Raw genomic sequence first — 25253 nt, 5'->3', positions numbered from 1 at the left:
TCGTTGATAATCTCCCGTCCAACCTAGACACAACGGATACGAATTGCCTTCAAGATCCAGCTCGTTCATCAAACTGTGCTCCATCAACGTTACTGATGAACCTTCGTCCAGGAGAGCGAATGTACGAACGGACTTTCCTCGTCCGTGAAGAATGACTGGAAGATAGCGGAAAAGAATCTTACTATCGTAACTGACGTGAGTATTGCACTGTTCGATAGGTGTTTCTGGTGTGACATGGGAGTCCGATATTTGGGAATTTTCCACTTTCTGGTATCGTGAATCATCATGAAGCAGCTCGTGATGCATATATGAACAGCCATTTCTTCCGCAAGCTCGCTTGACTGCGCACGCTCCGAAATGCTTGGACAGACATTTCCGGCACAACTTATTCTGCTTCAGCACTGCCCATCTTGCTCCGATATCAAGTCTTTGGAATTTCCTACACGATCCCACACTGACACATCCTCCTTGGCATATCACACACTGTTTTCCAGCTGATTTCGATGTATTCCTAGAGGACTCCGTACAAGTCGTCGATGCCGACGATGACCGGTTGGAGCTGGATTGAAGGTGAACGTAAACTTCGTCCTTCCTCATACGTCTTTCAGGCTTGCTAACGTAGGCACAGACTGTTGACGGAATCGTTACAACGCACGCCGCCTCCACTAGTGTCTCTAACCATTTGCTGAAATCCTCCAGTGTCACTGTCTTTAACGTTTGACGATGTCTGGCCCAGTCGAGCTTCACAGTTGGCGGCAGTCTCTCGACAAGTTCTTGAAGGAGTGCCACGTTACATAGATGCTCGTTCAACCCACATGCTATGATAGTTGCACACATGTTCTGGACTGCAACACCAAAATCGATCAGAGTTTCTAGATTCTCCGTCTTCGGCGCTGCCATTTCCCGAATCTTGCAGACTAGCGAGTGGACGATAACCTCCGGTCGTCCATATAGCATTCGCAGTGTCTTGATGACACCTGCGAGTCCCACTGGATGCAGTAACCGGCTTCGAACGGTCTCAAGAGCTCTTCCCTTTAAACTGCGCTGAAGTCGAAGCAGGTTTTCCTCATCGCTGAACCCACACATCCTTGTACTGCTCTCGTACGTCGATATAAAGAGAGGCCACTCTTCCGGATTCCCCGAAAACGAAGGCAGCTCCTTTGACACTGCATGTCGCGCGGCCAGTTGACTTTGGCTGAGCTCGTTGTGATCATCGCCGGAGAGATTTGACCGCTTCTGTTCACTTCCATTGCCCTTATTCGCTCCTCTAGAGCCCTGGCTTGCTGATCCTGCTTCTCCGACATATCTGCAAGCTGCCTTTCCAGCCTGACCATTGCCGCTTGTACCTCATTCGATGACTGGCTACTTGAACTTCTTACTATCGTCGAATTCAAAATCGGTGGAGTGGTGTTAACGTTCAACTCCTCTCGTATCTCCCGCTCTCTTGCTTCCATACGACGCTCGAACTGGTACTTGAGTTTTTCAACCATGGAAAGTAACTCACGATCCTTCTGTTCAAGCAGCACCTGGTACGCCCGCTGCTGTTTCTCGAATCTTGCCTGCATCTGGTCCAGCTTCTTCTGGAATTCACTAAGTTGCTTAGCTTGCTCCTGTTCGCCTTTCGACCTGGAATCTGTTCCTTCCGTTGCAGGATTTGTGATGATGACCGATGGGATTTGAGTTGACCGTTTAGCCACACACTCAGAACAACTCCAATCTTTCTCCTCGACGTCCTCATTCACATCCACACACTCGAAATGGAACCATAATCCACATTCGTCGCAGCAAACCATCCGGCTATTATCCGGATCCCGGCACACAACACAACTCATACTTCGTTTTGCCTTTGGTGGCATAATTAGAGCCTCCCCGATCGCGATATTAAACGAATTTTTTAATATGTTGCGATATTCAACGAAAAAGAAGACGGTTTTCCGATTTAATAACGTGTATTTAACAGCAGCGTTAAAAAATTCCTATGGTACGAGATTATAAAATTTTGTATAACACAATTGATTAGATTTGTTTTTTTGTTATTCATATCGCTAAGTTCTTTGTATGTTTTTATGTATATAGTAAGTATTGTTAGCCGTAGACATAAGAGAAACTTACGTTTAGTGTCCCTTCAGTACTTCGCTACGCAATCGGTGTGTCAATACTGTTTTCCGTGTTTTATGCTTGTTTTTTGCTATATTTTATCAACACTGTTTTTCAGCAATTTGATTCCCGAACAGCAGCTAAATGCTACGCTGGTTGACCGTACTAACTCTTTTATAGCCTTTTAAATCGTACTATTATTTATAAACTTAATCACCGTAATACTAGTTGTAAGTTCTACCACTGTGATATTAGTTATAAGTTTTATATATACTATTATTTATGGAAAATAGCCAAAAACTAAACTCGCTGCTTCACTCGCGGGCATATTTCAATTTTCGATCTTGTTTATCTTTGATCTCCACTGACGTTTCAACACGATCCCGACGCACGCCGGCGGCACGTCATACATGTCGTGCGAACAAGAGTGGTACACGAAAGGTGCGTACTATCGCTGCAGTTGGATGTATTGGTGCGACGCAACGAAAGGTTGCGACACGCAATGAACGTGACGAGTTGGTTGTCGTGACAATTTCATGGTAAAAATGACGTTATTAGCTATTGTTGAAATAACCACGAGCGTAGTCATCTCAACTATAAATTTTATAGTTTTTATGATCATTCATGTTTTACTTACTCCGAATGAAACAAGCGAATCTTTTGCAATAAATAAATGTGGTGCACCTGCAAGTATACTTCCAGCTGCACCACATTCATTTATTGCAAGATTTAATTGATTCATTCGGAGTAAATATAACGTGAATGGTCATAAAACTAAATTAGACCAATTTCTCATTATCTCACAATTCAAATAACAAACAATCATTTATGTCAACATATATATATATATATATATATATATATATATATATATATATATATATATATATACAATATGTATATATATATTACCTATAATTTAACAAGAATGTTACATTTTGGAATTGTTTTCTTTTCTTATAAAATAACATAAGTTGGTTATATTATATAATATCGAACAATATGTTTCTTAGTGGTTTCTTCTGCTGTTACAAATAAGCATATCTATAGATAGCCGCTGTTTCGAAGTCACAGATTTATTTCATTTTGAAATGTTCAGACATTTCTCCAAATAGTCCTGTACGTAACCTAATAATATTTTTTTAATCTTATTAACTGTTTATTGTTAATTTTGTACACATGTATTGGGGGTCCATCAAATTCTTCTGCTTTGCATATAACATATCTGGAAAGGCTATCCCATGATTTCAAAAGAACAAAGAGTATGTATATAGCCCTGAATCAACCATTCTTTGCATGATATAAACAATTCTTCGCCGCATATTATCAGTTCTAAAATTACCATGAGTTGTCCATTGTTCATGTTGATCGATGAAATTGTTAAAAAATATCCCAATCGATATTCTGTCCCTTTGTATGTTACTAAATTACAAGTAGATATATTTAAAGTAGGAAGTTTATAAATGTTTTCAAGTAATGAAAAATTTCTAAGTTCGGAAGCAATAATTTTCCTAGTTTTGGTGTATTTTATAATGGGTGGAATGAAATTATTGTCTTTCAAATTATTTGCAAATACTAAACCAGCTTTAATGCAAAGGGTTAGACAAATATTAACACGGGACGTTATGTTTCTACAATATTGTTTGAATATTTGATGAAATGCTTCAAATCTGAAGCACCAAATATAGCGGATATGACCTACATGTTTGATTGATTGTACATAATGTAACGCTATATGATATTTGGGTTTTAATTTAGTTTTAAAAAGTTTTAAATATAAGGTATGATGATATACAATTTGTTCCTGCAAAGCATCTAGAATTTCTGTTGTATACCTAGGTAACAGTATTGAATCAACCAATTCTACTAATGAGCAAGCAAAATCCCAAACCTTATCTTTTAAAGGAAAAAGTGTACCAAAAAGCAGCGGGAAGTAATGAATAAACATCATCATCTCGCGAGCAGTCATCTTGAAAGCTACTTTAGATATGTGCTGCCTTGTAATTTTACGAAACTTATTTCTATTTTCCGTGGGTCCAAAATCGAAGACTTGAATACAGTGATTAATTTTTTTGAGCGAAATTTTCAATTTTACAATCATGTATTCTAAAATGATAGCCAAATCATAATTGCAAATGCCATGCGAAAAAAAATCATGCATGATATCAACCACTTGGTTGTTTACAACATGAAAACAAGTAAGCTTATTTAAATCTGACGGTTCTTTGATTCCTGTTTCCTTGAAGTCTCTATGTTTATCTTCATTGTAATTTTCGACAGTTCTTATCAACGTGTCATCTATTATAATTTGTATTTGAGCGTTATACTTATTAGTTTTACAAAAACGACAGAAAAACATCGAACTGAATGATGGAGCAAACCCTGAAAGAACGTTAATTCCGAGGTTATCTCACAAAAAGCTAACTAGAACAAAATATACTTTAACTGTTTTTCCCTTTAGTTTTAGATTTAAACCATTTGTTTCTAAATCTACAAATATATCTATCAACTCCTTTAGCGATTCTGATGGTCCTAACTGTGAAATAGCATTACTTTTAAGGAAGCCAGCTACAAAAATATTAGCCAGACGAGAATTTAAATATGTGGGCATAGTAGGGAAGTTATAATATAAACCGCACACTTTTTGTACACCGGAATGAGCACCAATTGCATCATTAATCTCGACGTCATCCGAAAATAGATGAAATGGTATAACTAATTTATCTTTGTACTCGCTTTTTATAGTCTTCCATGCATACCCATTAATCAAACTCGAAATATTTTGATGGGACTCCAAAGTATTCATATTATCAAGTGTAATACTCAGATTACTCTTCGTTTCAAACAGTTTTTTTATTTGAAATTTGATTGGTGTGAGACAACCTTTTACTTGTCCGTTACCGTCTTTGTCCACATATTTTAATACACGTGGTTCTTCTGTTAATTCTAAACTTTTCAACTTTGAGTTAAACCTGTGCTCTGTCCTAATAAATTCGAATGGATCTTTCAAATCCCATAGCAAATTTTTAACATTTGGACTACCTGTAAGTTGACTAACCTGTTCAAAGGCATTTATTATAGGTCCTACAATATTTGATGTAGTCGATTGTTGTAAATTTAAAACTTGCTTTCGTGGTAATATTTTTTTAGCGTAAAGATTTAGAGTAAAATTTAAAAAATTTTGCCTGAGCGTATTCCTGATTTCCATAATTTCTTCTTCATTGTCGGCAGATATTTCTAACGTTTGTACATTTACTGGGCTTAATGTTACTGATGATGGACCAGGTTGTTCAGCGATGATGGCACTACTTTTCTGAATAAACAGATCCTGTTGTTCAGTCAATTTGAAGTTTTTGAACGATGTAGAATGCTGTTTTAACATATGTCGTTTAAATGAATATATCGACTGGAAAACAGTGCGGGGTACGCACACTGTACAATGGTAAGTAGAATATGGCAACGATCCGTGAATTCCAGTAAGATGTTCGAAATATGTTTCGGCTTGATGAAAAACGTCATCACATTTGAAGCATACCAGACCGTCTTCCATCGTCAGTATTCGTGTTTTTGATAGACTAGTGTATCAATAAACGGGTGTTTATGCATATAGCACTTGTTATTTTAAACTGAATGAGCTGCACACAGCGGATAAAATATATAGTCCTATGATAGGTGCCATGACTATCACAGATTATCTTAATTCATACAATGTTCATTCTGCCTGTTTTGGAGAAATTGCTCTAACAGTAAGATTTGTTTGTTTTGTGCGTGTTTTCGAAAGACTATTTTATAAAAATAGCGGGAAATAAAACCCCAAAATAATACTGCACTCTCTGTGAACGGCAGGTCCAAAACGAATGTGAGTTTCAACGCTACATCAACAAGACGAAGAAATGACGGCAATATATATTCTAGTCCATTGTAAACCACGGAAAATGTAATTTGGTCAGTATTCTTGATGATGAAAATTCGCGGGGGCAGAGAATCTTTCACTTTCTGTGTATTTTCGCGCAGCTTTGCAGTTGCATCTGCGTACTCCTCGTTGCATGAAACTAGAGTACATACGTCGTTCTGTGCTTGAACTATAGTCGGTAATTTATTGGCAGAGTTTCTCACCGGTTTTATAACAGCGTGGAACAATGATGCAACGATATAATGACGGTAATCTGTAAACAAAAACATAATTATTTCGATTGTATGTAGAGCAATAGACCATTTTACGAACTGACAATATTGCTGATATTGGTATTGCTTACCCGTGGGGTCATCTGCGGATTGTCTAAGTGCCAGTCACATCCCTGGCACGAACGTCATTCTCATACATTTTTCTTGAAGCCGTTTGAGCCAGGCTTGCTGGCTCGATTTTGACAGCATCTGTAAGAATTACGCAATCATATAGGGTTTTATGGTTCAGAAAATATGTTGCATGCAGGATGTAGATAATGAACGATGTTCGTTTTATTGTGCTATCGGCAACATAAGATAGGAAAAATTCTGACTTTTTATAGTCTTATTTTTTACGATAAACAAAAAAAGGGAAACAACACGCTGCTTTCATCATACTGCGCAGCATTAAATACAAGCGTTGTCTCGTTTAAATTTTGTTTCAAAATTTGTTGTCTACCTCTATTACCACCACTATCGGAGGCGGCTTCAGCTGACAACTGTCGTGACAGGGATGTGGTGCCAGTATGGGAAAGCGCAATATTAATATCACATCCCTGTCACGACAGTTGTCAGCTGAAGCCGCCTCCGATAGTGGTGGTAATAGAGGTAGACAACAAATTTTGAAACAAAATTTAAACGAGACAACGCTTGTATTTAATGCTGCGCAGTATGATGAAAGCAGCGTGTTGTTTCCCTTTTTTTGTTTATCGTAAAAAATAAGACTATAAAAAGTCAGAATTTTTCCTATCTTATGTTGCCGATAGCACAATAAAACGAACATCGTTCATTATCTACATCCTGCATGCAACATATTTTCTGAACCATAAAACCCTATATGATTGCGTAATTCTTACAGATGCTGTCAAAATCGAGCCAGCAAGCCTGGCTCAAACGGCTTCAAGAAAAATGTATGAGAATGACGTTCGTGCCAGGGATGTGATTAATATCAGCACGTTACCTTGTCGCTTGTCATATATGAAATGGTCTATAAACAACGTATGGTCACAGACAAACAACCAGAACTCTTTAACTTTAAGGTGAAATTAGTCGGCATTGATTCTGCCAATTCCGAAAGCAGTTTTTTTGTTTGAAACAAACATTCTGTCCATGAAAATATATTCACTCTGGTCAGATTGTGCAGAAGAATGCAATATTTACATTTTCATGAACAGAATCCCGCTTTTGGGCTCAAAACTGCTTCCGAAATTGGGCTCTCCGACGAAAAGTTAATGACTGCTAGTTTCCCGTTAACTCATTATGAACATTTTGCTTGAACACTGGATCCATCCATAATCAATCTTTTTAAATTTTAACTTACAACAGGGGTATCGCTTACATACTTAATTTTTTTTACCGAACTCTGAGCAGCTGAACGTTCGGCAAAATTCGATGGTGCCAATCGACGTTTACGGATCATTAGTAATTCGCTATGACGGCGTTACTGATATTGTTCAGGGTTTTGCGTGAGAAAAAAAGAAATGGAAGTATTTTTGCTTTTGTCATCACGCACACGTTGACAGTTCGGCATGAGATTTTCTGTAAGTGCGAGCAGCCTACGAAATCTTTTTCAATGCCGTCATCGCGAATGTTTGGCATCATAAAAATTTTTTACCGAACGTTCTGCTGCTCAGAGTTCGGTAAAATTTACGATATTTTACCGAACTCGGTACTTTTTTTTAAGTGTGTAAACTAACAATTATTTTATAAGTGGTTTTTCCCTCTGTTCGTAAAAAAGCACCACTTTGGCGAATATGGAGACATTCTCAGCCAATACCAAATTTGCAATGACTGCTTCAGCGTGCGAAAAAATGGACAGTGAGTGTTATGTCTGTTTGTCTGTGTATGATACTACCTGTTTGTAAGTTCTCGGATTCCAGCTGGTATAAAAGATTTATACAAAATTTGTCTTTTATAGTGGAGTGTTTCACATATTCAAGAAAAGAATCAGCATAATTTTCCCATTCCGTAAATAGGCAAGACGTGTTTGCATCACTGAGTATGTTGGCAAAATCTGCATCAACCTAAAAATGGAAATCCAGGTAAAATTATTATATTTAAAATATTTAAACACTAATTTCAGTTGACACTCAGGCTCTGTCGAATACATCGAAAGAATCGGCGCTTATCGGTTTAACGCTATATACCGTGGACCCCCGTTCGTTTGACCATTTTTAATCTGAACACTTTTTAATTTGAACCCCGTTGGTTTGCACGACGTGCAAATTAAAAATGGTTCAAATGTCATTCTCAACATGACATCATTTGTTTATGCGGACAATGCACATAAACACGATTTGTTTGTACTGACCTAGCGTGTTTAATCGGTTTCACATTTCGTTTTCCTAACGATTAAGATAGAAATCCGATCGGAAAATGCAATATTCGCACTTGCAACTGCCAACTAAAACAAACCACCAAAACAATAACAAAGAGCAGGGCAGCCAGTTCACAAAGGTTTCAGCATATTTCGGGTTACCAGTTATTCAAATTAAAAAGTAACCCCGTTAGTTTGCATGAGGAATCGTTCAAACGAACAGGGGTCCACTGTATTTCCATCTCATTTTGGCACACTCTTAATTAACAACAGCGCGTGGCTAGTCACGTGATCTGTTTGGTGTTTATTAGGCACAGAAAACGTCCAATAGTAGTTCGAGGGCTTTTCTCAACCACATTGGGTGTTGGAACCTGTATCAGTGTCAATCTACATCATGTTTGAAATCGCTCGTGAAATCTTCGCAATCAATTTGTACTATAAGCTATCAATTATACTAGATTCTATACCATTCCCCAGAAACCCATTTCCCAGAATTCTATTCCCCAAAAAGCATCATTTCCTACAAAATCATTCCCCCGAATGTATCACCACAGGAAAAATTCCTGACCCCAAAAAACCCCACATGCCAAATTTGATTCCATTTGCTCGATTAGTTCTAGAGTTATGAGCAAATTTGTATTTCATTTGCATGGGAGCTCCCCTCTTAGAAAGGAAACAGGTATCAATACACCATAAAAAAATCCCACCTTCTAAAATCCCCACATGCCAAGTTTGGTTCCATTTGCTTGATTACTTCTTCAGTTTTTAGTAAATTTGTGTTTAATTTGTATGGTAGTCCCCCGTCTTACGCCCACCAAAAAATTGGTCTCTCATCCCCTTCATAAAATCGCTGGTCATTTTATCTAGCCAACGACATATAAATTGTTCAGTTTCGTTCAGTAGTTTAATAGTTATCATTTGAAATCTATCATTCAAACGTTACACTTTTATTTTCGTTTTCAGAAAGTGCTACCCAGTCCCAGTATAGTAAATAAAGACGTAGTCCTACGTCAAAAGCTAACCGTTACATCTAGAAAATACAGGTACAGACGAGCTTAACCTAGAAATCAATATACAGATGGTGTGAGTATCAAAATATTACAATAGGAAATACTATCATCAGAAGTAAATGAAATACGGCGCCCAAGTTTACGGATCCGCAGCCCACACCAATCTTCAATAACTGCAAACACTTCAAAATAGTTCTTCAAATCTCCATGATACCTGAAAACCACATCAATACATGTTATTCATACCGAAACAGGACAATTGATGATCAAAAGCAGAACAGAACTAATAACACTCAAAGTCAAAGATATCTCCAAGTGTATTCCACCAAAATCAACTGCAATATTATTCAGTTCGTATCTGTCATTCGGCGTGTGCGGTCGTATTCGTGGACGCTCCGCTAGAGATTCGAACAATAGTTAGCGAGTGCTTTTGTGGTGAATATCCTTTGTTCTCTATTCAGCAGAAGTCATCAAAACAAATCTGAAGGAACAAGGGGTAACCGCCATAAAAAATAAATAAATAAATAAAGAATAACGAAACGAAGTAGCATGGGGGATGATCGGATAAGCACCCCGACAATTATACTAACTCTCGAGGGCACAGTGATCCCCAACGAACATTTTTGTTTAAGGGTAGCTTATTCAACTATTGTAGAGCTAAAACCAATGGAGCAAGCGCATGATAAGCTGCTATACAACAAAAATGTTCCTTGGGTCCCCCAACACATCAACTTTGGGTGGATGAGGTGCAAAACATGACTATACTACCCTTCTCCATTACTCTGTTATTCCTGCTTCGAATTCGGACAGACACGTGTTTACTTGTTTATTGTCCAGTAGCGTAAGATTAATATCTTTTTTGAAATTGCTACTTCCGGTTCTAATAAAAGGTACATCATTATAATAATTTAATTAACTAATTAACACTAATTTACGATAATTACATTGTCTTGTCATATTTTAGTTTATACGGTTCCAAAAATTTATGCAGCCTCTCTTGAACATTGCCTCCGATGATGAACGTTTTACTTCGGGCGGTAGCGAGTTCCAGCTTACCACACCTCGAACGAACAGTGAAGCAGCGTAACATGCAGTGTTGTTGGCTGGTACCACAAGGTTTTGCAACCGGCGTCCACGAGTTTGGATCAGTTTCTGATGAAGAATACTGGGGGCCTGAGTTTTTAGCAGATTCCACAGAAAGACGCACGATCTATGAGCGTAGAAGTTTTTTTATCGGACATCCAATGAGGTTCTGTTGCAGGTGGCTCACGTGATCGTAGCGGCTCAGTCCATACACGTATCTCACACAGCAGTTTAGTGCCACACGTAATCGATCGAAGGAGCTTGCGCTGGGCCGGATGAGGAGGACATCGCCAAATAGAAAATGCGGCAGGATCAAGGATTTAAAAAGCGTCAGCTTAACGGCAGTCGATGCAGAGGAAGTACAACAGTAAAGCGTTCGGAGGCTAGCATAGATTTTACCACATTGTTGTGTTATCAAACCATCCCACTGCAGATCGCATTGAAAAATAAATCCCAGGTTGCTGGCGCTTTCTGACCACGGGATACTCTGACCATCGAGAAGAAGTCCAGGCACTGGTGAAACGATACTTCCAGCTCTTCGACGTCTGATTGTGATGAATAGTGCTTTGCTCTTAGCAGGATTCACAAAGAGTTTATTCCGTCGAGACCAATCCGCAACACGTTCGAGATCATCATTCATCATTCTGACTAACTCATGTGCACAGGGACCACGTCCGCCGACGTAGAGTTGTACATCATCGGCGTAAATCTGAATAGAGCAGTGCTTCAACACAGTCGGTAGATCATTGATATGACAGCAGAATAGTAGAGGGCCGAGTACTGAGCCTTGAGGTACTCCAGATGGTACTTCCACACTACGGGAGCAGCAACCACCACAAAACACAGTCTGTCTTCTTTCAAACAGGTACGATTCTATCAGACTCACGGCAACAGAAGAGAAGTTGAATTGCGTATATAGCTTGGCTAGTAGTTTGCTGTGCGGAATGGTATCGAAGGCCTTCGAAAAATCGAGCATCAACAGTATACCCGCACCTTTCTTATCAACAATGGCTCCTAGATCATCGTACACTTTTAGAACTGCGGTTTTGATGCTCTGTCCTTTGCGGAAACCAGCCTGGTAGTCCGTCAGTAAGCCACTGTCTTCCATGTAAGATGTCATTTGCTGCTTGAGAAGCTTCTCAAACACTTTTGACAACGCGCAGAGGATGCTTATTGGTCTTAGATTAGTGATATCGTTCAGGTGCGCTTTTTTCTTCAGCGGTATGACTTTCGCGTGTTTCCAGGAGTCAGGAAAGGTGGACCGTTCGATAAACATATTAAATAAATATGTAATGTGCTGCACAACTAACGGTAAGATGATCTTCACAAAATTAATTGGTAAATCGTCCATCCCAACGGCGTTAGACTTAATGTCCCAGATAGCGTTCACGACTTCCCAGTAATGTACTTGCTGAAAGGAGAAACTGTGCAACGATGCTGGTGCTGAACTCTCTGGTGTTGGTCTGCGGTGAGTACTGTTCGTGAAGTTAGCTAAGAAGGTACGATTCACTTCATCTGGATCGAACTCGCAGGGATTATGCTGTTTATCCTTGCCAACTCCAAGACTCTTCACTCGCTGCCATAGGGTTTTCGATGAAGCTCTGCTGTCTAGAAAACGATGCAGATACTGCTGTTTGGCTTGCGCGATTTTCGTGTTAGCACGATTTCTTAGCACTTTGTATCGCTGCCGCTTCACGTCCTTCAAATGTGTTGGAGCTTGCAACCAGTCCTTGTACGCCAAGTCACGCTCGAGCAAGCTCTGACGAACGCTATCAGAAAACCAAGGGTTGTTCTTACGGCGACTGGTACTGACACGAAGAGGGATGCATGTTTCATGCACTCTTTTGATATGCGCATTGAAAAAATCCAGGCAGTCGCTCGGGGTTTCCATCGCATAGAACCGGTTCCAGGGGATAGCCAAAATTTCGTTTTCCAGGACATAAGCATCGAAGTTGACGTAGTCTCGGTAAAAACACAGGCTGGAGGGTGGTGAGATGTCAAAGTCCAATGACGCAAAAATTAAATCGTGCTGCGACAGTGCAGGAAAGCTGACTTGTCCGAATCGCAAGACCTTCTCGTTTCTAGTGGTAAGGAAAAGATCGAGCTGCGAGCATCCTCCATCATAGAAAAATGTTGGTTCTTCACTAACGGATGCCAAAGAAAAGGTACTGAGCACCGATTTGAAAAGCGCACGTTTGCTACTAGGCTGAAGCATGTTAGTGTTGAAATCCCCCACCAGAAAGATATTGTCGTAGCGTACAGCAAGATTAGACAACTTTTCCTCCAGGAAAGACGAGCAGTCGTTTTCCGGAGGATTGTAGATGACTATCAGTAGAATTTTCCGACCCGCCACTCGAAACTCCAATGCCAGACATTCAGTTTTATCCGTTGCATCTTCTGCAAGCGTTGTGCCAAAAACTTTAGAACAGGTTAAATACTCCCTGTAGTAAACTGCGATACCTCCACCACGCTTATATGTTCTGTCATTCCTCACAACGCCATAGCCTGTAACACCGATGCTGCGATCGCTTATCTTCGAATTAAGCCAAGATTCAGTGAAACACGCAATTTCAACCTTAGAGTCCCATAAGATGTCTCGAACCTCATCAAGCTTACTACAGTTACGTGCACAAAGGCTTTGGGAATTTCCGTGACAGATGTTCAGCTTCCCAGGTGATAGAACAGCGTTCAGCACTGCTCTAGGAATGTTCGTTGAGGTGTGGTTAAAAGAGGGAGGCATCAAATATAGTATGGGAAGCAATTTCTAGAGGGCTGCATAATTATGGAGGAACGGGAATTAAAAATGTTTAACATACAATTTTCTAGTCAACTCACAAGAATACAAAAAATACTACTTAAACATTACTACAAAAATGAACGAATGTACATAGTTACGAATATTTATCCAGCTCATTCTCGGACTGAATGGCTATGGGTGGTCCACCAGCTGCAATCTTGACGTAGACGACACCTTGTTTAGTGTAAACTGATACCAGCTTTCCCGCCTTCTTTCGATGAAGTGCAGCCGATTTGAGTTTACGCGTTTCGATGGAGAGGTTCTCGTTGATGTACACACGACGATCTGAGTCCAGTCCAATGTGTCGTAGCTTAAGGTCTCGTTTCCGCAAGTATGCACTGTCGAACTCGTCCCTTGTGGTCTTCAGCGGAAATTCCACAACGATTAGCCCATCGCTGTCCGATTTGTTGCCGGATTTCAAACGCCTGATTTGCGCCAACGTGGTGGCCGTGTCGTTCACTGCTAGATGTCGTCCTATTGCCTCTAACGTCGAATGTAAATTTTCACCGTTTTTGAAAGGAATTCCGCTTACAATGAGCTCGTTTCGATTTTGTAAAGCTCCAAACTGTTGCGTCATATTATCCACCCTTGCGTTAAGCTGATCAAGTGCATTGTCATGTTGCTGAAATTTCACTGCACATTCGTTTTTTACCAATTTAATTTCATCCATCAAATCAGCTTTAACGGAGTCAATTTTGCTGTTGACATCCCTAATTTCAGTTCGTACCGTATCGATCAGCTGTCTCGTTTCCGAAAATTGCTGCATCATTGTCCGCAACATACCTTCTAGTGTGATCGGATAAGCATTTGCATCACATTCGTCAGTCCGCAGTCGTTTGTTTGTCAACGGAGTATTCGTATTCTTAGCAGCTGGCGGTGTACGTTGAACGCTCGACATTGTGTCGTGTCTCGTGTGTGAGATGGAACAGTGAAAATCCACAGATTCTATGCGCGTGTGTGAGGCACTAGTGAGCGAGTCTCGTCTGTTGGTGTTATGCGGGACAATAGCGCAATAGCGATAAAGAAATAGCAGTCTAGTGAAGGCAAAATTTCGATCAGCAATAAACAAATTGTTTTCGATCGCACAAACGGGATAACATGACCCGAAATAATACGGACTCTCCGGATCGCGATGGAACGATTTTCGGTGGTGTAAAAACGGGTGAACTTCACTTTTGTAGCAATTTAATCCGCGACTTTTATCGACACATTCTCACGCCGGTCGTATCTTTCTATTTCCCGTGTTCGTTGTCAACAACCCTCACCTAGCTGCGGTAACTGTTCAGCTCAACATGAACGGCTTAAAGTGAACCATGTACATCGAAAGCATACTGCAAACGATGCAAATCGAATGACCATCAATTATCTAGTCGAAAATGCCCTTCATATGTAAAGGAAGAGAAAATCCAACATGTGGACGCGGGAATCTCCTACCCAGACGCAACACGAGCTTACGAACAACATAACGCAAAATCGATGGCTAATGTGGTTACCAGCTAATGTGTCGGCTAAACTCGATCACGTCTTAACGGAGTAGGGTAAAAAGGATGCGAAAATCGACGCCCTATTAAGCGAAATCCAAAAGCGAGATCGTAAAATTGCTCATAGAGATGAACGAATCAGAGATTTGGAATCCACTCTGAAGATGAAACCACAAGACTGACCGCCACCAAACAATACGGTACCATCCCAGACTTAATCGCTAAGGTAGAACAATTAGAAGCCGAACTTGCTACCAAAAACGGAGAGCTTGCTAGCATACTAGACACGCACCCTATCAGTGACATCACCTGTGGAAAGAAGACTTGTGTTTCTACGAAAAAATAAGCAGTTAAACCAAACCGATCCACGAAATCTCAACAAGCAAAACCACCAGCAAGCAAAAAACAAACATTTATCACTCCTGACGCCGAGAACCCAGGAACCGAAACACAAGCTACAGGTGCGAAGGAAAAGATCGTTAATAAGAATGATCATAACAAAATAAACCCAAAACGATTGACAAATGATACATCACTGATGTATACCCAAGCGACCAAAAGTTCGAATATTACTTGACACGCGAACTCGAAAGTTCATAATTAGTTCAGATTCAGTTCCATGGAACTTTCTTGCTGATTAGTAGTGTATATCAAGTATACGTGGAACTAAATGCATTAAGAAGTGCTGCGAGTACTTCATAGATACTTCAAAGCTATTAGGATGCTACATGAAGTTCTGAAGTAACTTTAGTTGCTAACAAGTTCTGCGTGCTGCTTTTTTGTTTATATTTCTGGTGATCAAACCAGCAGAACCTGAAACTATTGGAGATTAATTATTTTTATTTCACTTGAATAAATTTAATCCTCGCACATTTCTAATTACAAATATAAATTAGAATGTAATGCTCTTCATTATTGTGTTGTGTTGTGTAGCATATGCTGTCGGTATCTCACTACTATAGTTAATTGCCTGGTTCCAAATTTTATGTTCTATAATTAACTCGCGCTGCATAAAGCTGCTGCAAGTTCTAAAACGAACTTTTACTTAACAACTCATTGGCAAAATTCACATCGCTTGTATACGACAAAGGTGACGCAGTGGATCGGTATAGGTTTATAACGCGGAACACCCGGGTTCAAACCCAACAGCAGGCAAATGCAACGAATATAGAAGTTAGGTAGAAATATAAAAATAGAACATAGAAGTGCTGCTAAATTTGTTTTTTCTTAGTTTTTGACAGTTTATTTCGAAGCTGCTTAGCGTTCTATGCAGTGGACCCAAGACAGCTTAAAAGTTCGGTTAATTACTTAAAAGTGACGCTGCTTAGCAAGTTATAGATTGATATACATAAAGCTGTTTAACCCTTGTTAGACACCATTATTCGAACTCTTGGTTACTTGGGTATCTTCGGTTCTGAAATGGAAGTCTCTCTCTCCGATTAGATCCGACATCCGATTAGATAGCTACCGACCAGACCGTTCTTTATCTAGACGTCAGAACTCATCTCTAATGCCATCGCCATGGTTACATCGCAAATCCATGGCTCCATCGCATCGCGAACGGACGGAATTAAAAAATAAACCAAGTAATGCTCATTACACCTGTCACCAACTCACCACACCGGATAACCATCTCGACAACGCCAACATCTCCAATAATTTGTATAAACCAAAGCACGTCCCTGTACTGGCTCCGACCGGGGCCGTTCCAGTTTTCACCGCTATTCTATATTTCGAACGGATTGGTATTTCAAACGAAATTTCCGCCAGCAAAATCAAATGAGCAAACATCTCTCGGAACAAGTCGAACGAAATAAAGATTCGTTTGAAATACAGAATAGGGGTGTTTGACTGATGCGTCCTCGGCGGCTGCTGTTGTGGGAGACTTGCACTTTCAGGCAAGTACTTCAAATATCGCAACTGGAACAGAAGCTGAAGGCAGAGCAATTCTTTCAGAAACTCCAACAAATATAACCAATAGAAGACGAAAAGGTAATACAATTCCAATTACACATCACTATAGCCAGCGGCTTAGCGAATCGTCGACTGAAGGACTCGAAAACAAAACTACCGCAAACAACAATCAAAGCGACCATCACTCTAGCGACGCACATAGCGCCCCTAGTCGTGAACGTGATACGGACGACAGGATAACAAATCCCAAAGGAAACCAAGAAAATGTGATCGACAATGTATCGCTCTTCAATGGAATGTAAACGGCCTTCAAGCGCAGAGTTACAATTAATTGTCTCGAAACATCTGCCACTGGTAATTGCAATACAAGAAACCCACCTCTCGCGCACTGATCTAATGAACAGGTTTCATCAAGCTGAATACAAGTGGTCAATTCACCCTGGTCCGAACTCTCCCTCACAAAAGATGTTGTAGGACTCGCTGTTCACCAAAAAACGCCACAGAAATATCTCAAATTAAGAACATATCTACAAGTAATTACCGCTCGCGTTAAGTCCCTGTGGAAGCCACATACGCATCAGTATACATACCATGTCATATGCCACCTCGAGAATTAGCATCAGAGCTGGAAAATCTGATCACCGAGCTACCTCCCCCGTTTGTACTTCTTGGTGACTTTAATGCCCACCGTCCGTTGTGGGGCAATAGCAAAGTAGACGCCAAAGGAAGTATTATTGAGGACTTTGTTGCCAACCATAATTCAATCATCCTCAACACAGGAGATCATTAGGCTAGACCCAAGAAGCGGAACAACCTCCGCAATTAACCTCACCATTATATCACCGGAGCTCGATCCGAAATTAATATGGAAGGTAGAAGAACCCAAGCAACCAAAAGTTCGAATTTTACTTAAGAAACAAACTTGAAAGTTCATATTTGGTTCAAATTTAGTTCCGCAGAACTTTCTTGCTGAACAACCAGACACTACATTTGTAAACCGAACTTCATTCTCATTAAAGTACCGCTAATATCTATAGCAACTTGAAAGTTCAACATATAACTTGAAAGTAACTTAGAGTTCGGATAATGGTGTCTAAGGAAGGTTAACAAGCTTTATGTCTATGGATCTATAGCTATAGCTATAGCAGCTTTACTTGTAATTAACCGAACTCAAAGCTGCCTTAAGTTCGCTGCATAGAGCGCTAAGCAGCTTCTAAAGAAACTTTGGCAAAAGTTTGTAAAACAGCACTTTTAGTTCTATTTTTATACTTTTCTATTTTCTTCCTCCGCCTCATCCTAACTTTTGTAAAGTGTTGTAAAGTCATGTTTTAGGCGTAGTAAATGACTGAAGCATAGTAAGTCGAAACGTCCGCTGAAAACATTTTAGTTCTTATTTCTCACCGAAAAAGTCAACAAGAGTAATATATATTTTGTAAAGTCGGTTGCGTCGGTCATGCGATTAAGATAGACCATATAAAAAAAGCCTAACTACCACCGACCGCTGCTGGATTTGAACCCGAGCGTTCCGCGTTGCAAGCCTATCCTAATGCATTGCACCATCTCTGACGCCGCTAGTGACATGAATTTTGCCAATGAGTTGTTATTAAGTGTAAGGTCGTTTCGGGGCTGTGATAAATGAGAAATTAGCATCGAGTAAAAACGATGCAAATCACATATTCCAGCAACGGAGCAGTGGTATGCGTCTAAGTCACCGAAAAGAAGTACTCGAGTTCAAATCCCCGAGATTTTGGTTGTTGGTGTGTGGTAAGTAACAATAAATTAATATTAAAAAAAAACAGTCGGTTATTAACCGAAATTAAATGCCCCTTAGTTAATGAGAAATGTCATGAATCTGCAAAACAGGAAGAAGTGGGAAAATATTCCCCCAATCTTTTTTTTATTTCTAAAATTATCGGAGTTTCTTTTTGGGCTGAACAGTGTTCTATATAGCGACTTAAGTATACTTTTTGCGAACTTTCTAGTTCTGTTAGAAGTTACTTTGTATTCCCTTCGAAGTTTAATCATAAAATACGAACTTGAAAGTACGGTTAATTACTTAAAAATGAAGTTGAATAGAGTTCTATTCATAATCATTTCGTTGGCTGATTAAGCCAAAAAATCCCCTTTTATCGGAACTTTTGGTTACTTGGGAAGACAGACACACGAGCGATCACTATCCGACAACCATGAAGCTACCGGATATCATACCGATATAGCAAACACGTAAGCGTCGGATACACGATCAAGCTAACTGAAAAGAATACGAGAGCATTCTTGTTGAACGTATACCTCGAGAACAACAATTTTCTGTTGCAGAATAGGGCAACCACATAATATATGCAGCCGAACATTCCATCCCAATGATATCTGGAAAAATCGGAAGAAAATCCTTTCCTTGATGGAACATTAACGTACATGATGCCGTATGAGCTAGGCAGAAAATGCTATATAGCATATATGGCACACCGGATCAATCTCTGCTTCGTGGAAAGAAGGAATCATTGTACCTCTCCAAAAACCTGGCAAAAATCCACGAAAACTAGGAAACCAACGTCCAATTACGCTGTTAAGCTGTTTCAGCAAAACCATGAAGCGCATGGTAAATAGAAGATTAGTACATTACCTTGAAAGTAACCATCATCTGAACCAACAGTTCGCCTTCCGGTGTGGTAGGGGAACAGATACATATCTAACCTCATAGCGTTGGTTTCGGTGAATCAAAATCAGTGGCCAGGAAACTCCCGATGGAATGTTCTATTTTCTCTGCCGAAGCCATGGCGATCCTTTTTGCACTGAACAACGTGATGACAGAGCATCACAACACCGTCATCTTCACCGATTCTGCGAGCATTCTTCAAGCACTAGGAGGAAAGGAAGATCCAATTAATCAACAGCACTATGCTGGATCCCTGCACATATCGGAATTGCTGGTAACGAACTGGCTGACCAACTTGCCAAAGCAGGAAGCAACAACGACAAGATTCCATACCGGATACCCAGTGGACTTAATCCGTACATGCAAAACGACAATCCGACATCAATGGGAAGAGCAGTGGCATAATAGTCCCAGTTTCTTAAATTTAATTAAACACACAACTTACCATGGCCTGACCGATGGGGACCAACAGAGCAAAGAGCACTCAGTCGATTACATATAGGACATACAAATCTTACTCATCAGCACTTGTTCAGGGGAGAAAGTAGCGTGTGTTCGACGTACGGGGAGTCATTAACTTTTCCACATATCCTTGTCAATTGCCAAGCCTATGACAGCCACCGCTCAAAGTGCGGTCTAAGCGGCAGAATAGAAGAAATTTTAGGCAACCAGTAGTTCGCAGAGACGAAACTAATCAAGTTCCTTAAAAACACTAAATGAATAGAATTAATTTAAAACAAGTTACTGATATTAAAATAAATTTACTATTTTGGGGCGAATGACCGTCCAATACACATCCAATAAATACCGAGTTCGGATGCTTTGTAACTAGGAACTGGCAAAGAAAAGATACATATATAGAAAAACCGGCAAAGGCAGTAACAAGCAATATCTAACACAAAAGGAAAATGGTATGAGATAATAAACGAACCAGTTCCCAACATTCGGTGCAAAAACCTAACACTCACCACAGATGAACCGCCCAGTTAACTTCGAGGTACGATGCCGGTCTTACAAGCCAGTCGTCGTATGTTCTTGGCTAGGCGGTGCTTGTTAAATAGTCAAGTACGATCGTTGCACTGACTGGGCTTCAAATGGTGAGTTGACAACCTGGAAGGAGCGTCAAACACAGCTCTGGTCCTCACAAGCTCCCGCCTCACGCCTCCACGAGTCATATGATACCAAATGCGGCGTAGCCTGGGCAATGTTGTCAATCTGACAATAGCGAAGTGAGGAGGTGCGACGCGAATACTGGCGCGGTAACCATAGCATGGCGGTAGAGGAAATGCTTCGTCAAACACGAGCGTCTGTTCACCAAGGAGGCGCGGCTCAAACAGCGTCTGTTCTCCATGTTAGGGGCGGCTGATTATTATACTCGTGCTTATGCCAGCAGGGACTCTAAACAGTGCTGTGCACGATGGTCCTCCGGCGAGACAGGGGGTTAGGGGCAGGCCCAACAAGCCGCCCTGGAAAACTAAAAGTTACCAACAACGAAGAAGAAAATAGGGATCGGAACAATCGGCGTCGACCCACGCGACGAAATAAGGACTACGATTGGAAACTCGGGACATGGAATTGCAAATCGCTCGGCTTCCCGGGTTGCGATAGGATAATATATGATGAATTACATCCCCGAAACTTCGAAGTCGTAGCACTGCAGGAACTTTGCTGGATAGGACAGAAGGTATGGAAAAGCGGGCATCGAGCGGCTACTTTCTACCAGAGCTGTGGCACCACCAACGAGCTGGGAACCGGCTTTATAGTACTGGGAAAGATGCGCCAGCGTGTGATTGGTTGGCAACCGATCAACGCAAGGATGTGCAAGTTGAGGATTAAGGGCCGTTTCTTCAATTACAGTATCATCAATGTGCATTGCCCACACGAAGGGAGACCCGATGACGAGAAGGAGGCGTTCTACGCGCAGCTGGAGCAGGTGTATGATGGCTGTCCGCGACGGGACGTGAAAATCGTCATCGGTGACATGAACGCGCAGGTAGGACGGGAAGCTATATATAGACCGGTAATCGGGCCAAACAGCCTGCATGCCGCAACGAACGACAACGGCCAACGATGCGTAAATTTTGCAGCTTCCCGCGGAATGGTAGTCCGAAGTACCTTCTTCCCCCGCAAAGATATCCACAAGGCCACCTGGAGATCACCAGACCAACGAATAGAAAACCAAATTGACCATATTCTAATCGACGGTAAATTCTTCTCTGATGTTATAAACGTTCGCACCTACCGCAGTGCGAATATAGATTCGGATCATTTCCTAGTTGCAGTTTGCATGCGCTCAAGACTCTCGACGGTGCATAACACGCGTCGAAGTCGTACGCCGCGACCCAACATCGAGCAGCTACGAGTCACCGGAGTTGCCCAGGAATACGCGCGGCAGCTGGAAGCAGCGCTACCAACGGAAGAGCAACTTGGCGCAGCAACTCTTGAAGATGGTTGGAAAGGCATTAAGACCGCCATCGGTAGCACTGCACTAGCGGCACTAGGTACAATGAATCCGAACCGAAGAAACGATTGGTTCGACGGCGAATGCGAGCAATTAGTGCAGGAGAAGAATGCAGCACGTGCGAGGATGCTGCAATACCGTACGAGGGCGAATGTGGATCGATATAAACAAGCACGGAACAGGCAAAACTCAGTCTTCCGGAGGAAAAAGCGCCAACAGGAAGATCGGGATCGCGAGGCGATGGAAGAACTGTACCGTGGTAACGATAAACGGAGGTTCTACGAGAAGTTAAACCGCTCGCGCAAAGGCCATGTGCCGCAGGCCGATATGTGTCGAGACTCAGACGGTAATCTTCTCACGAACGAACGTGAGGTGATCGAGAGGTGGAAGCAGTATTATGACGAGCACCTTAACAGCGATGTAGCTGAACATGGAGGTGACGATATGGCAATAGATCTTGGAGCACGTGCAGAAGACGACAGAATACCAGCCCCTGACCTCCAGGAGGTAGCAGAAGAGATCGGTCGGCTGAAGAACAATAAAGCGGCTGGGGCTGATCAGCTACCCGGCGAGCTGCTGAAATACGGTGGTGACGCACTGGCTAGAGCGCTGCACTGGGTCATTGTCAAGATTTGGGAGGATGAGCTACTACCGGAGGAGTGGACGGAAGGCATCGTGTGTCCGATCTACAAAAAGGGCGACAAGTTGGATTGTTGCAATTACCGCGCAATCACACTGTTGAACGCCGCCTACAAGGTACTCTCCCAACTTTTATGTCGTCGACTATCACCATTTGCAAAGGAGTTCGTGGGGCAATATCAAGCGGGATTCACGGGTGCCCGTGCCACCACGGACCAGATTTTCGCGCTTCGGCAAGTGTTGCAGAAATGTCGCGAATACAACGTGCCCACGCATCATTTATTCATCGACTTCAAATCGGCGTACGACACGATCGATCGAGATCAGCTATGGCAGATTATGCACTACTACGGATTTCCGGATAAACTAACGCGATTGGTCAAGGCGACGATGGATCGAGTAATGTGTGTTGTTCGAGTATCAGGGGCAGTCTCGAGTCCCTTTGGATCTCGAAGAGGGTTACGGCAAGGTGATGGGCTTTCATGTTTGCTGTTTAACATCGCTTTGGAGGGTGTGATAAGAAGAGCGGGTATAGACACGAGTGGCACGATATTCACGAAGTCCGTCCAGCTTCTTGGTTTCGCTGACGACGTTGACATCATTACACGTACCTTTGAGAGGATGGCGGAAACGTACATCGGACTGAAAGCTGAAGCCAAACGGATAGGACTTGTCATTAATGTATCGAAAACAAAATACATGAAAGGAAGAGGTTCTAAAGAAGTGAATGCTGACCTCCCTCCCCGAATTCATTTAGAAGGTGATGAAATCGAGGTGGTAGAAGAGTTCGTGTATCTGGGCTCACTGGTTACCGCAGACAACGACACCAGCAGAGAAATACAAAGACGCATTATGGCAGGAAATCGTGCCTACTTTGGACTCCGTAGGACGCTGCGATCGAACAAAATTCGCCACCGCACGAAGTTAACAATCTACAAGACGCTGATTAGACCGGTAGTCCTTTACGGCCATGAGACATGGACTATGCTCGTGGAGGACCAACGCGCCCTTAGTGTTTTCGAACGGAAGGTGTTGCGCACCATCTACGGCGGAGTGCAGATGGAAGACGGAACGTGGAGGAGGCGAATGAACCATGAATTGCATCAGCTGCTTAGGGAACCACCCATCGCTGCCACTGCAAAAATCGGTCGCCTGCGATGGGCTGGGCATGTCGTGAGGATGTCGGACGACTGCCCGGTTAAAAAAGTTCTCAATAACGATCCGACTGGAACGAGACGGCGGGGCGCGCAGCGAGCAAGATGGATCGATCAAGTGGAAGGCGACCTGCGGACCCTACGTAGACTACGTGGCTGGCGAATTGCGGCCATGGACCGAGTAGAATGGAGACGACTTCTTCGTACAGCAGAGGAAACTACGGCCTGGAGCTGATTAAGTAAGTAAGTATCGTTGCACTGACCCACCCCCTAATTTTCATGTACTCTTCGAGTCTGTCGATAAAGAAGGGTAATTACTAATGACGGTTGAAGCCCCACGGCTTTGGTTTACACTATCAGATGAAACAATAACCTTTAACAGAACCAGATCCGCGGACACACACTCACTAAGGATGGAAGGTTCTAATAATGGGGATGGGAACCAAACGAAAACTGTGTGACCACTGTGATGAAAAAGATCCGGAGCACATCCTATATGTGTCAAGTACAATCAAAATAGGACACTATACGTATTAGAATACCCTGAGCTGGCAAACCACTCGAAAACATACATCTCAAGATGTATGCGAAGCGAAGAAAACGAACTAAAACCACAACAGAAAATCAAATTGTTGAAAGAATATTAAAGTAATTATTTGAAACATTACCTACCCGCAATCTTCATCACTACCAAGAATTTGAAACTAAAATAAAACAAACAAGATAATGCCAATTTAGCCTAGGTTGCGATGTCATTGAAATTAATATCCTCTGAATCTCGGAAGACTTCTCGATTGGCATTGCTCGTATTGCTGCTCCAAGCAGAGATGCCATATTTTCTAAAAAAATGTCTGCAACTGCTCGAAAACCGAAAAAATCGAGCAGTTTTCCGGCTTCTCGAATTTTCTGGTTTGAAAATAATCTGCGAAAATCTGCACATTTTTTTAGGAAGTCTGTGAAAGTTTAAAGAGCTTCGAACAAAAATCTGCACCAAAACAATAAAAGTCAGAAAAACTGCAAATATCTGCAAATTTATAATGATCTGCAAGACCGTTCCAAAAATCTGGAATTTGCAGACAAATCTGCAAGTCTGGTATCCCTGGCTCCAAGCCGCAAAAAAACGGAAAGCAAAAATTTTTCTGGTTTGATGTAGAGCAACGATAAAAAAATAATGTTGCACCATTTATGTGTGGTCTAGAGTGACTATATACAGAGTGGCGACAAGTCATCCCAAATGTATGCAATGCGGGTTTTCCAAGGTTTTTCTTTCTCTTTCCTGCATACGCGTTGGATAGGTCGTCTGCTCGATTGGAATGACACTGACAGATAATTGTCATTCCAATTTTGACATTGTCGCCACTCTGTATATAGTCACTCTAGTGTGGTCTTATTGCATTATGCTTTGGCTGAAACCGATGACAGAACTCTTCGGCTTTAGCCAAAATCTGCACGCAAAAAAATCGTAACGTATAGTTAATCC

General features: G+C 41.5%; 2 protein-coding genes across 4 annotated transcripts; both read right to left on the bottom strand.

Annotated features, from left to right (window-relative positions):
• Positions 1-3015: 3015 nt before the first annotated feature.
• Positions 3016-24564, bottom strand: LOC128733971 (uncharacterized). 3 transcript variants are annotated; one of them, XM_053827909.1, is made up of 4 exons: positions 24446-24564; positions 19487-19724; positions 8117-8285; positions 3016-6263 (listed from the first exon to the last, which is right to left on the bottom strand). In XM_053827909.1, exon 4 carries the CDS (start codon positions 5645-5647, stop codon positions 4508-4510), a length of 1140 nt encoding a protein of 379 aa, XP_053683884.1. In that variant the 5' UTR covers positions 5648-6263; positions 8117-8285; positions 19487-19724; positions 24446-24564; the 3' UTR covers positions 3016-4507. The 3 variants fall into 3 exon arrangements, with proteins under 3 accessions (XP_053683884.1, XP_053683875.1, XP_053683893.1); XM_053827900.1 differs by lacking the exon at positions 19487-19724; XM_053827918.1 differs by lacking the exons at positions 19487-19724; positions 24446-24564 and adding an exon at positions 24182-24285.
• LOC128745748 (uncharacterized) lies at positions 9609-13158 on the bottom strand. The gene is made up of 3 exons (XM_053842824.1): positions 13110-13158; positions 11558-13068; positions 9609-9638 (listed from the first exon to the last, which is right to left on the bottom strand). The coding sequence occupies exons 1-3, from the start codon at positions 13156-13158 to the stop codon at positions 9609-9611; spliced, it is 1590 nt and encodes a 529-aa protein (XP_053698799.1).
• Positions 24565-25253: the final 689 nt, after the last annotated feature.

Source organism: Sabethes cyaneus, chromosome 1 (genome assembly GCF_943734655.1).
Source record: "Sabethes cyaneus chromosome 1, idSabCyanKW18_F2, whole genome shotgun sequence".
Lineage (NCBI taxonomy): Eukaryota > Metazoa > Arthropoda > Insecta > Diptera > Culicidae > Sabethes > Sabethes cyaneus.
Note: the sequence above shows the minus strand (reverse complement) of the source record. Positions and strands in the feature narration are given on the sequence as shown.